The sequence below is a fragment of the Phyllostomus discolor genome, chromosome 2 (assembly GCF_004126475.2).
Source record: "Phyllostomus discolor isolate MPI-MPIP mPhyDis1 chromosome 2, mPhyDis1.pri.v3, whole genome shotgun sequence".
Taxonomy (NCBI): domain Eukaryota; kingdom Metazoa; phylum Chordata; class Mammalia; order Chiroptera; family Phyllostomidae; genus Phyllostomus; species Phyllostomus discolor.
The window spans coordinates 1860400-1873129 of record NC_040904.2 but is presented as its reverse complement, the minus strand read 5'-3'; the positions used below and the strand labels follow the sequence as shown (position 1 = coordinate 1873129).

The following is a 12730-nucleotide window of genomic DNA, read 5'->3' as shown; positions in this document are numbered from 1 at the left end:
ATGCACACAAGCCTCCGGTGGACCCACGCGGATAAAAGGAAGGCCCCGCCTCTGGGTTTTCTCATCTCCTGCAGACGGAAGGTGTCCCTCCGTTTCCTCCGCCATCTGCCTCGCTGTAGCCAGGGGTTGGGTCTCATGAACCACCACGAAATAGTGAGGTACTGCACGGGAGCTAGTTCTTCCTGATGAATGCCGCCCAGCACCCAGAGGAGCTCTCTTCCCCTGTCAGGAGAAGGCCACGTCCGAGGCCATCGTTTCCTAGGAGACCAGTCCCACCCGGTTCAAGGGACAGGGAAGCCCGTGGCTGGGAGGCTTGTTTCGGTTTCTGCCTCATAGAAGGGAAAAGGGGCCTCTCTGAGAAGGAGGATGAGATCGAACCTAACTTCACCACAAATGTATTTCTTAGCCCAGTGTCTTTCAGGGCAGAAAGCTGTCATAAAAACCAAAAATCCCCCACGACTGTGCTGGGCTTGGAACTGCTGCCCCACCCCCATGCCCCCTCCCACCTGCTCGCAGCCCCCCCCCCCCCCGGCCCCCTTTCCCTGATGCCTGACCTCCCCGAACGTCCGCTCCTCGGAAGTCAGGGTCATGCCACCATGAACTCCCCCGAGGCTCTGGAGCCGCCAGGGCCCCAGGCCCCACCGTCAGTGACGCACGGCTCAGACGAAAACAGGGAAGGCCTGTCAGTGTTTTATTTCCTCCCGTCCTCAGGGTGCACGGAAACACGCAGAGATAAAACAAAATGCCAGGTACACTTGGCTACAGCCGACAACCAGACACCTTAAACATGAAGTTCCAAGCAAAACAGCTTGCAGAGGGTCAGATAATCGTGGGCAAAGTAATTCCTTGATGCTTGGGGCACACGGCGACCCATCTCCTACTTGGTGCTTCAACTGTGCGGGCCAGGAGACCCCGCAGGGCAAAAGGACAGCGGGGAAAACTCCATCCCACCGTCGCCACCACAGCGGGGACCCCCGCGCCCAGGGCAGCTTGGGGCTCGGGTCCCCCTCCTCGTCCTTTAATAAGAGAGAATGTTAACTGGCGGCAGTGCTTCCGGACAGGTCTGCCGGCTGCTGGGAACCGCCCCGCGCCTATTTCCGTGAGCCGGGCCGCCGAGTTCGCCGCCGGAGGCCGGGTGTTGTTTTGACGCAGGCTCCAAGGTTGGTTGGGCTACTCCGGGGGCCCCCCCGGGGGACTCAACGGGGAGTCTCGAGTTCTACCCTGTCCTCCGAGGGAGACCCCAGGGCTTCGGAGCGAATCAGCTCTGCAACACCGCACCGAATTCTGTGACCCTCAAAAACTGCACTCGAACAACTGGGCACCAAAGCGGACCCACTTCCCAAACTAGCACCCCAGCGCGCGACCCTGGGGTGTCGCCGCCGGCTCCCATCGGGCGCAGAGGGCCCGCGAGTCTGCTTTGCCCGGACACTGCACCGACTACCTGGTCTTTCTCCGCCTGCTGAGGTCGGGCAGACTCCTTGGACAGAGTTTGGCTGGTGGGATGCCTGGGACCTCTAGCACGGGGATCACAGCGGGGGAGGGGGCGGAACACGGGAAGAACCCCCCCCCCCCTGGAGCGCAGCCCTTTGGTCCACCGGCTCGGCAGGTGTCGCCTCTGTGAGCTGTGGCACTTGGAGCTGGCCTCCCGCCGCACCCGGGGCTAGCGCGGCGCCCTAAAAGCTACACCAGCCACGCGGAGCGCACAGCTCCAGGGAAGAGGGTGAGAGTGAGGGAGGCGCGTACTCCCGCCGCCCAAAGCAGCTGGAATCGACCCGGGCCCCCCACAGCGCCGACGCTCCGTCGAACATCCGCTCGGGTCACTTTAATTTCCCGGGGGTGGGGGCAGCAAGGGGGAGCCCGACAGGCCCCTCCTCTGGGAGAGCAGGTTCCGAAGGCGTTCCTCGCTGGCCCTGCAGTCCTGGGCGCAGGGCGCGGGGGCGCGCAGGAGCTCGGCGGCGGGAGGCCGTGCCGAGGTCGCGCCGCGGGTCCGCAGGTCCGGAGGGCGCTTCACTTGGAGAACTGCGCGGGCACCGCGGCCAGGCCCAGGCCGGCCGGGACGAGGTGCGGGAACTTGCAAACCGCACAGGTGCAGAGGCCGGGGCCGCCCGCGGCGCCTCCGGGGAGCGCGAACTGGCTGCACGGCGGCTCCTCCAGCGCCACCGACAGGTACTTGGCTGGGCGCAGCGCCTCGGGCGGCCCCACGGCGCCGGGCGCCAGGAGCACGGAACCCGGCGCGGCGGCGAGCAGGGGCAGGCCGGCCAGCAGCAGGCGCGGCGCGGCCGGCCCGGCGCCCTCGCCCAGCGCGCGGCGCAGCTCCTGCAGCGAGCTGCCCAGCAGCAGGATGTAGTTGCGGGCGAGCAGCAGCGTGGCGATCTTGGAGAGCTTGCGGCCGGGCGCGCCCTGACAGTGCGCCGCCGAGTAGGGCAGGATGACCTCGCGCAGCGCGTCCATGGCCAGGTTGAGGTCCTGCATGCGCTTCCGCTCGCGGCTGTTGATCTTGCGCCGCAGCTGCTGTTGTTGCTCCTCCTTGGGGTCCGCCCGCGAGCCGCCGCCGGCGTGCGCTCCTGGCCCGGCTCCGGAGCCCGGAGGTTCGGCGGGCGTCTCGGGCTTCTCGCGAGCCGCCTTGGGGAGCAGAGGGGCCGTTGTGGAGGAGGCGGACGAAGAGGAGGAGGAGGAGGAGGAGGAGGAGGGATGCTGCCGGTAGCCCACCAGCTCGTACAGGGAGGCTCCGAGCTGCAGGTCTCCTGGACGCTGTGGCCGCAGCATGGTCGCGGGGGCCGCGTTCACGCGCGCCTGCGAAACCGCATAGTACATCTGGGGGGTAACGGGGGCAGCGGAGGGCGCCGTTCAGGAACGCCCCGGGGTGGACCCTTAGGCAGGCTGCCCCTCCCCGCGGACCTGCGCGCGCGGGGAGCCGACGGCAAAGCAGACGCCAGCCCCCGACCCCTTTAAACCCGATTTGGGAACCTGCGGGGCCGGGGCGGCTGGGTGCAGCCAATCGGGGCGCGAGGCCGGGCGCAGGCGCGTGCTCATTGGCCACCCGCCCGAAGCGGGCGCGGAGGTGCGGCTGGCACGGCTCAAGGAGGGTATTGTGAGCGCCCTGGTCACAGGACAGGCCGGGGAGGGAGGGGGGCGGGGAGGGAGGCGTCTTTTCGGGTGACGCGCGGTTGTTCGCGGAGCTCTGGCTGCAGTGGAGAGGCTGAAACTCCTGAGCCCACCTCTTTCCCTCTCTGCCTCGACTCGTCGGTGTGTATATATATATGCATGCGTGTGCTTATTGCAAACTGCGGTCAGACACACGACGTAACACATTCCATCTCGACCATTGTTAAGCGTGCGGCTCAGCGGTGCTCGGTGCGTTCGCGTCGTTGCGCAACCAACCCGCAGACCCGTTTCGTCTTGCAAAACTGGAACTAATCTCATTAAACAGCAGTTGCCCTCCCCCTTCCCCCTCCCCCCAACCCCTGGCAACCCCGGGACTTCCGTCCACGACACTGAGGGCTCTGGCTACCGCCTGGCAGTGGAACCCTAACTGCTTGTCTTCAGTGACTAGCTTATTCTGTCGAGCGCAGTGCCCTCAGTGTTCCTCCTAGGTGTGGCCTGCGTCAGCATTTCCTTCCTTTTCAAGGCCGAGCGACATTCCTTTCCTTCGCAGGTGGGTGCGGGCCTCGCTTTGCTTACCCGTTCATGCGCGCTGAGGCGCTCGGGTGACTTCCACCTCTTGGCTCTCGTGAATAATCCTGCTATGAACTTGGCCGTAACATGGATTATTTGTTTTTCTTTTTTAAATACCTGATTTCCTGCCAGGGTCTAAAAATATACTTTCATCTTCATTTCTACCACATTTCAAGAGCAACATTTCTGGGTTCCACGGCCAGCGGCATGCCTGTGGCTGCTCCCCACCACTCCCTCTTGCCTCCCTCTCGGGGAGAAGGCGTTCAGGGCCAGGGAGCTCCCTGGGTCTGGCCTCTTTCCTCCCCCCCGAGGGACGTGGGCTCATCTTATCAGTGACCGGGCTCTTGCTTCATCAAAACCTCGCACGACAATTGGCCTCTCATTGGGAAAAAACAAAACAAAACAAAACAAAACAACAGACATCTGTTGAGGGGGCGGGACTGAGTTGTCTCTTCCCCAAACACGAAAGCATCACTTGGTCGCTATGGACGTTTCTGCCCTGTGACCGGGGCGCCTTGCCGTCACCTCACGGCAGAGTGGCTCGGGGCAGCTGGCCTGCTGCACCTGAACCTCTGCCAGCCCGGCAGGTAGCCACCCTGGGGCTGTTTAAATGCGACTGGTCACGAGACCGCGGAGTCGGAAATCCAGTTCCCGGCTGCACCAGCGCTGCTGCCGGGGCTCCGCAGAGGGAGGCGGCGTGGCCGACCGCCCCCACGGGGACCGTCCCGGTCCTCTTGGGAATCTCCGCGGACGGAGGGCCGGGGTGCCCGGAAGGAGGCGCCACAGGAGCCGAGTCCAGCCGCAGGAGCCCGCGGGCTGTGCTGGCGACGCCAGGCCTGCCCCGTCTTGTTCCCGTCCTCGGACCTCTGTCCCCTAGGCTCCCCCTGGTCTCGGCCCGGGGCGGCCTCCCTGTGCCTCAGGCCCAGCCCCATCGCTCCCCTCTTCTCCGAGCCTGGGGGGCTTCTCATCGTCTTCCTCCTCTCTGCCTCTCTGCGCGCTTGGCAGACCTCTGAGAACGTGTCCCCGAGCCTGGGCTACCTGCAGCCACCTCTGTGCTGGCCGTGACTCTTCTGAAGGTGGTCTCCCCCCCGCCCGTTTCTTTGCCCTCCCACACCCTCACTTCGTGCCCTGTGACTGCCCTGTGGGCCGGGGCATCTGAGTGTGGTCTGACGTCTCCACCGGCTCCAGCCCGTCCCTAGGAATGCGCCAACTCCCAACAGTGCGTCCGTGCACGAGTGTCCTGTGGGTGTCGGAGAGAGGGGAGGACCCTGGTAGGACCCCTCCCCCGCCCCCCCTTGGGGGTCCTGGCTTGGTGTGATGTGGGGGGACCTGCCTAGGGGGAGGGGAGGAGGCCTGGGCAGGAAGGGGCTGTGGCCCCAAGCAGAACCAGACAGGAAGGAGAAAGGCCCAGGAAATCGCCTTCAGACTTTCTAGCAGGAGGGTTAACACCTCACTGATTGTCACCTTTTCAAACCTTGTGTACGGAAATCCCAGGGGGATTCCCTGCAGCTGGACCAGGCCCCCAGGGAGCTGGGGGGGGGCACGGTGGGAAGGGGCGGAAAGGGGGTGGGTAGAGGCCAGCCTATACAAGCCAGGACTCATGACTCCAGGGGTTCCAGCCATGTCCCAGAAGAGAGGGCCCCCGGACCCCAGGCCCGTGAATCCATGTCAGTCCCCGTGGCCACGCCCACTCTCCCGTGGAGGAATCCTGCGCCCTGGGGCCGAGGTTCCCGGCAAGGCCTCCCCTCTGGCTTCCTCCCCCGCCCACGTCCTGCCCACAGGAAGCGGAAGCAGGTGGGAGAGACAGCGGCCGACCTCGGACAGAGTGGCCCAAATAGCACCCCGGACATTTCCCAAGCCCCCCCAGTGGCGCCCCAGAATCAGAGAGAGAAGCAGCCACGCTGCCCTTCCCCCATAGTCCCCCCTCATCCGGGTGGCCCTTGACCGCACCGCATCTCCTCGGTGGGGTAGGAGAGCTCCTCCCACCCCCGGCCAAGGACACCGTCACTCGGACACGCTGGCCAGGGGGTGTTGACAGGGTCCCGAAGATGGGGGAGCCCGGAGAGGGCCGCGGGTGGCCGTGCGGCCTGGGCACAGGATTCGGCACTTGGGGAAGAAGCTGGTGACTTGGAGGCCCCTTCGGCTGGGCCGGAGCTCCAGCGGCATGCAGAGTGTGACGGCTGGCCCGGGCCAGCTCGTCATTACGGCCCCTGGCAGGGCCCCGCGGCTGTCTGAAAGGGAGGCAGCTGCCCGGCGGCTCCCACTCAGGACGTGCTGGGGGAGCAGCTCGTGTCCGCCATGACAACGCCTTGTCTGCGCCTGAAGGGGCTCGTGCGTGTGTGTGCGTGTGTGTGCGTGTGCATGTGTGTGTGCGTGTGTGTGGTGGCTCCATTTCAGGTGCGTGTCTCAGGCTTCCTTCTCCCCCTACAGAAACCTAGAGCACCTCCCGCCCTTCGCCTGAAAGGCCGTGTTTGCTGAAACGTGCTGTTTAAGCTGGCTGGAGCCTGGACCCGCCAGGACAGAACGGAGGTCACTGTTTAAAGGGCTGCTTTCTGCGACGAAGGGCGAAATCCTTTGGAAAGTGTCGGTCACCCCAGGAGGCGTTGAAATTCATGCCGTCGCTGCGGGAAGTGGCAGACGGCGAGTGCTTGGCCTGGATTGGGCTCCTGGCCCGCTCGGGTCTAACCGCGGCCAGAACAGGGGACTGGGCCGCTCTGTGGGTGCAGGGAGGAGCAGCAGAGACGGGGAACGGGGAGGGGACGGGGCTCGCCCTCCGGTGCGTGTCCTCGCACGGGTGGGGTGGGGCTCTGACAGACAAGCGGTCCCTCTCTCCGGGGACCGTCTCGGCAGAGCCTGAGTCACACTCAGAAACAGTTCAGGTTAAACCCAGGCTCCCGCTGGGGAAACGGGAAAGAGTGGGAACTGCGTGGTCTGCAGAGGGAGCGCCAGTGAATCGGCCTGTTATGAACCGATACGACATTTACAGTTAGTTACGGTGTTGTCCTAAAGCCACACAGCGGTGGCCATTGTCCTTCTTTCCGGGTGGCAGGCCGCAGGCAGGAATGCGACCTCCCGTGTTCTGGCGAAAACACTGAAGACTACCAAAGGCACTGGACGTGCTCTTGAACGTGTTATAAGGAGGTTTATCCTCTTTTATTTTAGATTAATGCCATTTGGACCCGATTTTAAGAAAGTTGACTACTTATGATTATTTCTAAGTCCAGATTTGTCCTGTGGCTTTTTTTTTTTTAATATATGGAAAAAAGTTAAAAGACAAATAGGGAAAGAAATTAGGCGGCATTTGAGTATTTCTTTCAGCTTTTTTTTTAAGGCAATAAGCTTGACTTGGTTGTTGGTCACTGAGCCCGGAACTCAGGGCGCCACCTGCTCCCCCCCCCCAGACGTGGGGATCATCGTCGTTGCTTCTGTGAGTCCGAACACTGACGCTTGCCCCTCATTCGAGCCCCATGGTGGTGCAGCTCATTACCTGCCGCTGTGTGTTTGGGAAGGAATCCTCTGTAAGAGAAACTTCAAATAATCCCTGTGGAAAGCACGAGAATAGGGAAGGACATCTTTTTGTTTTAAAGCCGGTCCGAGATAGCTCCTGCCACAGCGAAACTCAAAAGCTCATCCACCAGATTTTAGGCAGAGAAATGAGCCGGTGCTAACAGAGGGGTAAGAATACTCCAGAATTCAGTTATGCGCGCTCGCGCAGGCCACTCGGCGTCTGAGGAGCTGGTTTGGGGCGGAACATGAGTATTCTCCGAGTCCCCCTGCAGCCGGGAGCTGGGGCCAAGTGCTCCAAAGGGTTACACCGGCACAATGAAAAGACACAATTTGCTTGGAAGGCTGTGGCTAATTTATAGCACAATGTCCAATGTCATGGTTAGTTTTGTTGCAAAAGTTTGGCAGTTGAACCGGGCGTCTCAGGCAGCCTGAAAAGATGCGAGCGATTCTGGATTCTGGCCGGGCACCTCCCGCTCGCTGGAGGCTCCCAACGGCTCAAACGAGCCCTTTCAGGGAGGCGCGGGGCCAAGTGCGCTCAAAGGAATGAGCGGAAACAAAGGTGGCTCTGAAGTCATTTCCCCGCACTGGGTCCAGCCATCCGGTTTCACTCTTCCCCATTGACCGGGCAGAATGCGGCAGGAAGCCTGGGGAAGAAAGGGAACAAACAGGCCGATGTGTCGGGGACAGAATGGAGAGAGGCCGGGGCGCTGGGCTGCTACACTTCCATTCTAGGTTTTCAGAAAGGAGGGAATGATGAATTATCGAAACCTGAAAGGTAATAAAATATGGGTCACTGAAGCGCTGAGGCCAAGGCCTCAGACACCTGCAGAGACAGAAGGTTCTGGGAGTCCGTGGGGCCCCGCAGCAGGCGCCCGGGCAGACACCCTGCCCGCGCACAGAAGGGGACTGTTCAGAGGCTCACCTGTTGTTTTCCGTTGGCCCGAGGTCCTTCCCGAACGCCGGCGCCGTGGCAGCGGCTGGATCTGCCTCCAGATCAGACCACCAGCGGAGAGAAAGGCCACAAGCAGACTTCCCCCGGGGCACTTAAGGGGACCGGACGGAGCCCGGAGGCCTCTCCGCCTTCCGCTCCCAAGGCGCCCTGCCCTGGACACGTTGCCCTGGACGGGCAGATTTCCCTCGTTAATGAAACTCGCAGGCCACCCACCTCCCGTGCCACTCCCAGGATCCCGGGCTCAGAGGCTCAGCCTGTTGATGTCTTACCGAGAAAGACTGGGCTGCACTGGGGATAAAACCCGGCCTGCAGCCTTGGCGATGCTCCTCTGGGCCTCAGTTTACTCATCTGCAAAATGGGAACAACAGTGTTCCTCTCCGAGGGTTGTTGCAAAGACCAGGAGGCACCTGGCAACTGCCTCGTAAGACGGCAGCAGACGCGGACCCTGACTGAGCACCGCCCTCCGGCAGGCTTACGTGATGCCTCCCCTTCGGACAGGTGCCCCCCTGTCTGCTCCTGTGCACGCTGTGCACCCAGGACACGTGCTTTTCCCGCCCAGCCGGTCCCACGCTCCCTGCTGGCCACGGATGCCCCACCCACAAGGCTCTGTTTCGGAGACACGTTCCTGGACGCCCTGAACCGAAGTCCTCGCTGAAGAAATTGTCTGAGTGCAACCTCAGTGTGACCCTGGACACCACCTGAGACCCCTGAGGTGCAGGCTTGGAGGCCTGGTGCCCCGGGTCGTGCGGTTCAGGACCAGATCCACTCCCTGCCAGCGCCCCGGTCCCCTGCCCCTGAGAAGCGGAGCCTGCCTCGGAGGAGCACGGTGAGGGCGCGTGGCCGATGCCGTAAGGTGCCCAGAACCACGTGCGCAGGCACCGAGTCGGTGCTTATCACGCATTAAACCCTGTTACGGGCCGGTTGTGTCCCCCTCAAACTCACACTGCAGCCCTCACCCTCAGGGCCTCGGGGCGTGACCTCACTTGCACACGGGGCCCTCACAGATGCAGTTAGTTACGAGGAGATCACTAGGGTGGGCCCTGATCCCATACCACTGGAATTCTTAAGTGAAGGGGGGCACTTGGACACAGACACACACGCAGGGCGGGGGCCCCGTGAAGATGAAGGCAGATCGGGGTGCGGGGTCCACGAGTCAGGCCGTGGCCGAGACGGCCAGCAACCACCCGAGGCTGGAGAGAGGCCTGGGACAGGGCTCCCGCCCAGCCGCTGGGGGAACCGGCACCTCGGCCTTGGACTTCCAGCCCCCAGACCGTGAGACAGTGCGTGTCTGCTGCTGGAGCCCCCAGTGTGAGTGACAGCAGCCGGAACAGACCGACGCAGGTGAGGAGCTCTGTGCTCCGTGGCCCAGGGGGTGGGGGAGGGGGTGGGGGGTAGGGGGGGGGGGGGGCCAGGCTCTACGAACTCAGTCGTCACCTGCAAGCTCGTGAACTCGGGCGGGTTCCTCGACCTCCCTGTGCCTCAATGACTTCACTGTAAAATTCCTACCTCACAGGTTCTTTTAAAAACGAGGATGAGCCCCGGCTGGTGTGGCTCGGTGGACTGAGTGCCGGCCTTCGAACCAAAGGGTCGCTGGTTCCACTCCCAGTCAGGGCACAGGCCTGGGTTGTGGGCCAGGTCCCCAGTAGGGGGCGTGCGAGAGGCATGTCCACAACCACACAGTGATGTTCCTCTCCCTCTCTTCCTCTCTCCCTTCCCCTCCGTCTAAAAAAAATAAGTAGAATCTTTAAAAACCAACAACCAAGAGGATGAGGTGGGTGTGCCACTCACAGTGAAGACAGCCAAGTCCTGGGGTGGGGGTGGGGGGGCCGGGGAGCTGGGGGAGGGGCTTGTTGAATGCAGATTCTGGCTGAGCTGTTGGGGAGGGGCTCCCGGAGGAGGTGGGTGCCCAGCCAAGTCCCACACCTGGAAGTAGCACCTGTCGAGGGCCACCGTGACCTCGGTCCTTCCTTCTGGAACTCGAGGCAGACTGCAGGACAGTGTGTTTACAATAAGCCCTTTCCTCACCCCCGCGCTTGGGCACGGAACCGTGTCCTGGGGTCCCCATCACGTTTCCAGGAGGAGCAAAGCTGCTTTGGAGAAAAGGATGAGGAGAGGCCTGGGGCAGACACCCAATGGCTGGGAGGGCTCCCCAGCAGCGAGCGGGCAGGGAGTGGGTGGGCTGAGACCGGGGCGTGTCCTGTCTGCAGGGGCGGGGGGGGGGGGCACGGATGAGAAGTGGAGGGTGTGCGGCCGCCTGGGCGGCGCGGGGCAGACGTGCATCGTGGAGCCGAGCCCGTCCGTCCTTCTGTCCGTCTGCCCGGAGCCTCTGCGCAGGTCTTCCCCATGCTGAGCTGCCGACGCACACGGGCGTTTCTATGGAGGCCTTCTCAGATCCCTCCCACCCCCCATACACGTGTTACCCCACCATCCTTCCTGGTGGACACCGGCAGCTAACGCGGCCTCATCGCTCACTGGCCCCTGGTCCATCCGAGCCTGCTCTCCCCCGCCCCCGGGGACAGCCCCCTGGCAGCGGCGGTCCCTGCTTCACGCAGCTCCTGGAGCAGGCTGGGCCCCTACCAGGTGCTCGGCAAATGCTTGAACGACGGACTTCGGGGGCCGCAGGTAGGCGCACTGACCAAGTTCACCCCGCGCTCTCCGTGGGCGGAGTCCCGGGCCAGGGCCTGGAGACTGGGCTCCCTGCCATCTGGTAATTTATGATCCGCCTGAGCGTCCGAGACACACACACAGGGGGACACCTGCCGGGCGGTGTCAGGTAACGGGGCTCCGAGGAGTGGGAGGAAGTCAGGGCTGCGGTGGTGGGAGCCCCAGGGCACCAGGGGGCGTGGCCAAGCGCAGGGTCCAGGCCTGAGCCGCCTGCGCAGAAGCGCGCAGCCTCACAGCCACAGTCGCCCAGGGGAGGCTGCCGCCGCAGGTCTGAAGACAACGGCTTTGAGGACAACGAAGCTTCGCCTCACCGACTTTATTTACTTATTTTTAGAGACAGGGGAAGGGAGGGAGAGACACATAGATGGGTTGCCTCTTGCAGACCCCCCATCGGGGACCTGGCCTGCAACCCAGGCGTGTGCCCTGACCAGGAATCAAACTACCTGGCCCTTTGGTTTGCAGGCTGACGCCCGACCCGCTGAGCCACACCGCTCATGGCCGAGGCTTTGTGTTAGGTGTTTGGAAGGAGAGGGGCAGTGATTTGGTGCCCTGGCCTCTGGGGGGGTGGGGGAGCTGGGCAGGCAGCGGGCTGGGCGGGTCAGGGCTGGAGGAGAAAGGAGCAGCGCTGGTGGGCTGGAATGGAGAACCTACAGCACAGGCCAGTGGGGACAGGGAGGGCGGGCGGCGGGGGGGGGGGGGGGGGGGGGGGAACGGGGAAGCCCGGTCACATGACCCACACCCTCTCTCTGTACTCTATTTAAAGCAGTTCCTGGAAGGATTGAGACACTGACACACCGCCTTCTGCCCTGTCATTTGGTCAGAACTGTTTTCAGAAATGTCCCAGCCTGGTTGCCCAACAGGGCTCCCTGCAAGTGGCGGCCGCCCGGCCAGGGCGTGCGGGCAGGCGCTCTGGCCCGGGGCCACGTGACCGCTCCTAACCAGCGGGAGGGGCGTGCTTCCTGCCGGTGCACCCCCCTCACACCCATTCTTTAGAACCACTTCTCACGTTATCTCCTTCTAGCCTCACGGTGTCCCTGTGACATTGGGAGGGTGACTGCCCGGGCTGCAGGTGAGGAAACGGAGGCCCCGAGAGAGTCAGGGCCAGCCCTGTGTCCCTCGACACGAGGCCAGGGCCCCTCAGACCGGCGGGGACTGTCCTCTGCTTCTGCCGCCCTGTGCCTCTGTGCTCATGGACCCCGGTGGTGCATGTGCAGAAGGGGCTCCCCCACGGGTTTGTGGGACGTCAGTGTCCTGCTCACCAGATCTCCTGCCAGGAGGGGACCCCGTCTGGCCTACTGGCTGCCGGAATGCTAGGACATTCTAGAATCTGCTAGGGGTGGGCTTGGCGTCCGTCCGCCCCCCACCCGGTGGGAGGGAGAGGGGTGCAGCTGTGGCCACTGTCACCGCTTCCCGCAGTGCCTGGGGGCTAAGGTCAGGGCCAACCTCCTGCTCCTTTCTCCCTATTGTGACCTTGATTTCCCGGGTGCGTGGCAGCTGCCCGTCTCCAGCTGAGGAGATGGGAAGCATTTATCACATTGTCAGTATTGCTCAAGAACGACACCTGATTCTTCCCGCCAGCAACAGCAGGAGGAGGTCAGGCCAGCCCTTCTCCCCGCAACAGCCTTTTGAAGGCTCCCCAACACCCGAGAATTCAATCAAAGGCTCCTACTGGCCCCACCCTTCCCTGCAAGCTTACTGGGCAGGGGGGTCTGCCTGCCTCTCAGACCCCTCCTCCCGGTGTGCTAGTCCTCAGCTCCTGGCCCCCTGCAGGAAGCCCAGCCTCACCCCAGCCTCAGCTACTTCGCTCCCGCAGCTCTCTGCCTCCGGCCCGGCACAGCTGCCTGGCTCTGGTCTCTTCTCCGCCTCAAGTTATATCACAAGGACTTTGGTTCTGCCCTGGCTGGCGTAGCTCAGTGGATTGAGCACAGGCTG

General features: G+C 63.3%; 1 protein-coding gene across 1 annotated transcript; it reads right to left on the bottom strand.

Moving 5' to 3' along the window:
- Window positions 1-680: 680 nt before the first annotated feature.
- On the bottom strand, window positions 681-3127 carry OLIG1 (oligodendrocyte transcription factor 1). Its single transcript, XM_036017419.1, has one exon. It carries the CDS (start codon window positions 2812-2814, stop codon window positions 2008-2010), a length of 807 nt encoding a protein of 268 aa, XP_035873312.1. The 5' UTR covers window positions 2815-3127; the 3' UTR covers window positions 681-2007.
- Window positions 3128-12730: the final 9603 nt, after the last annotated feature.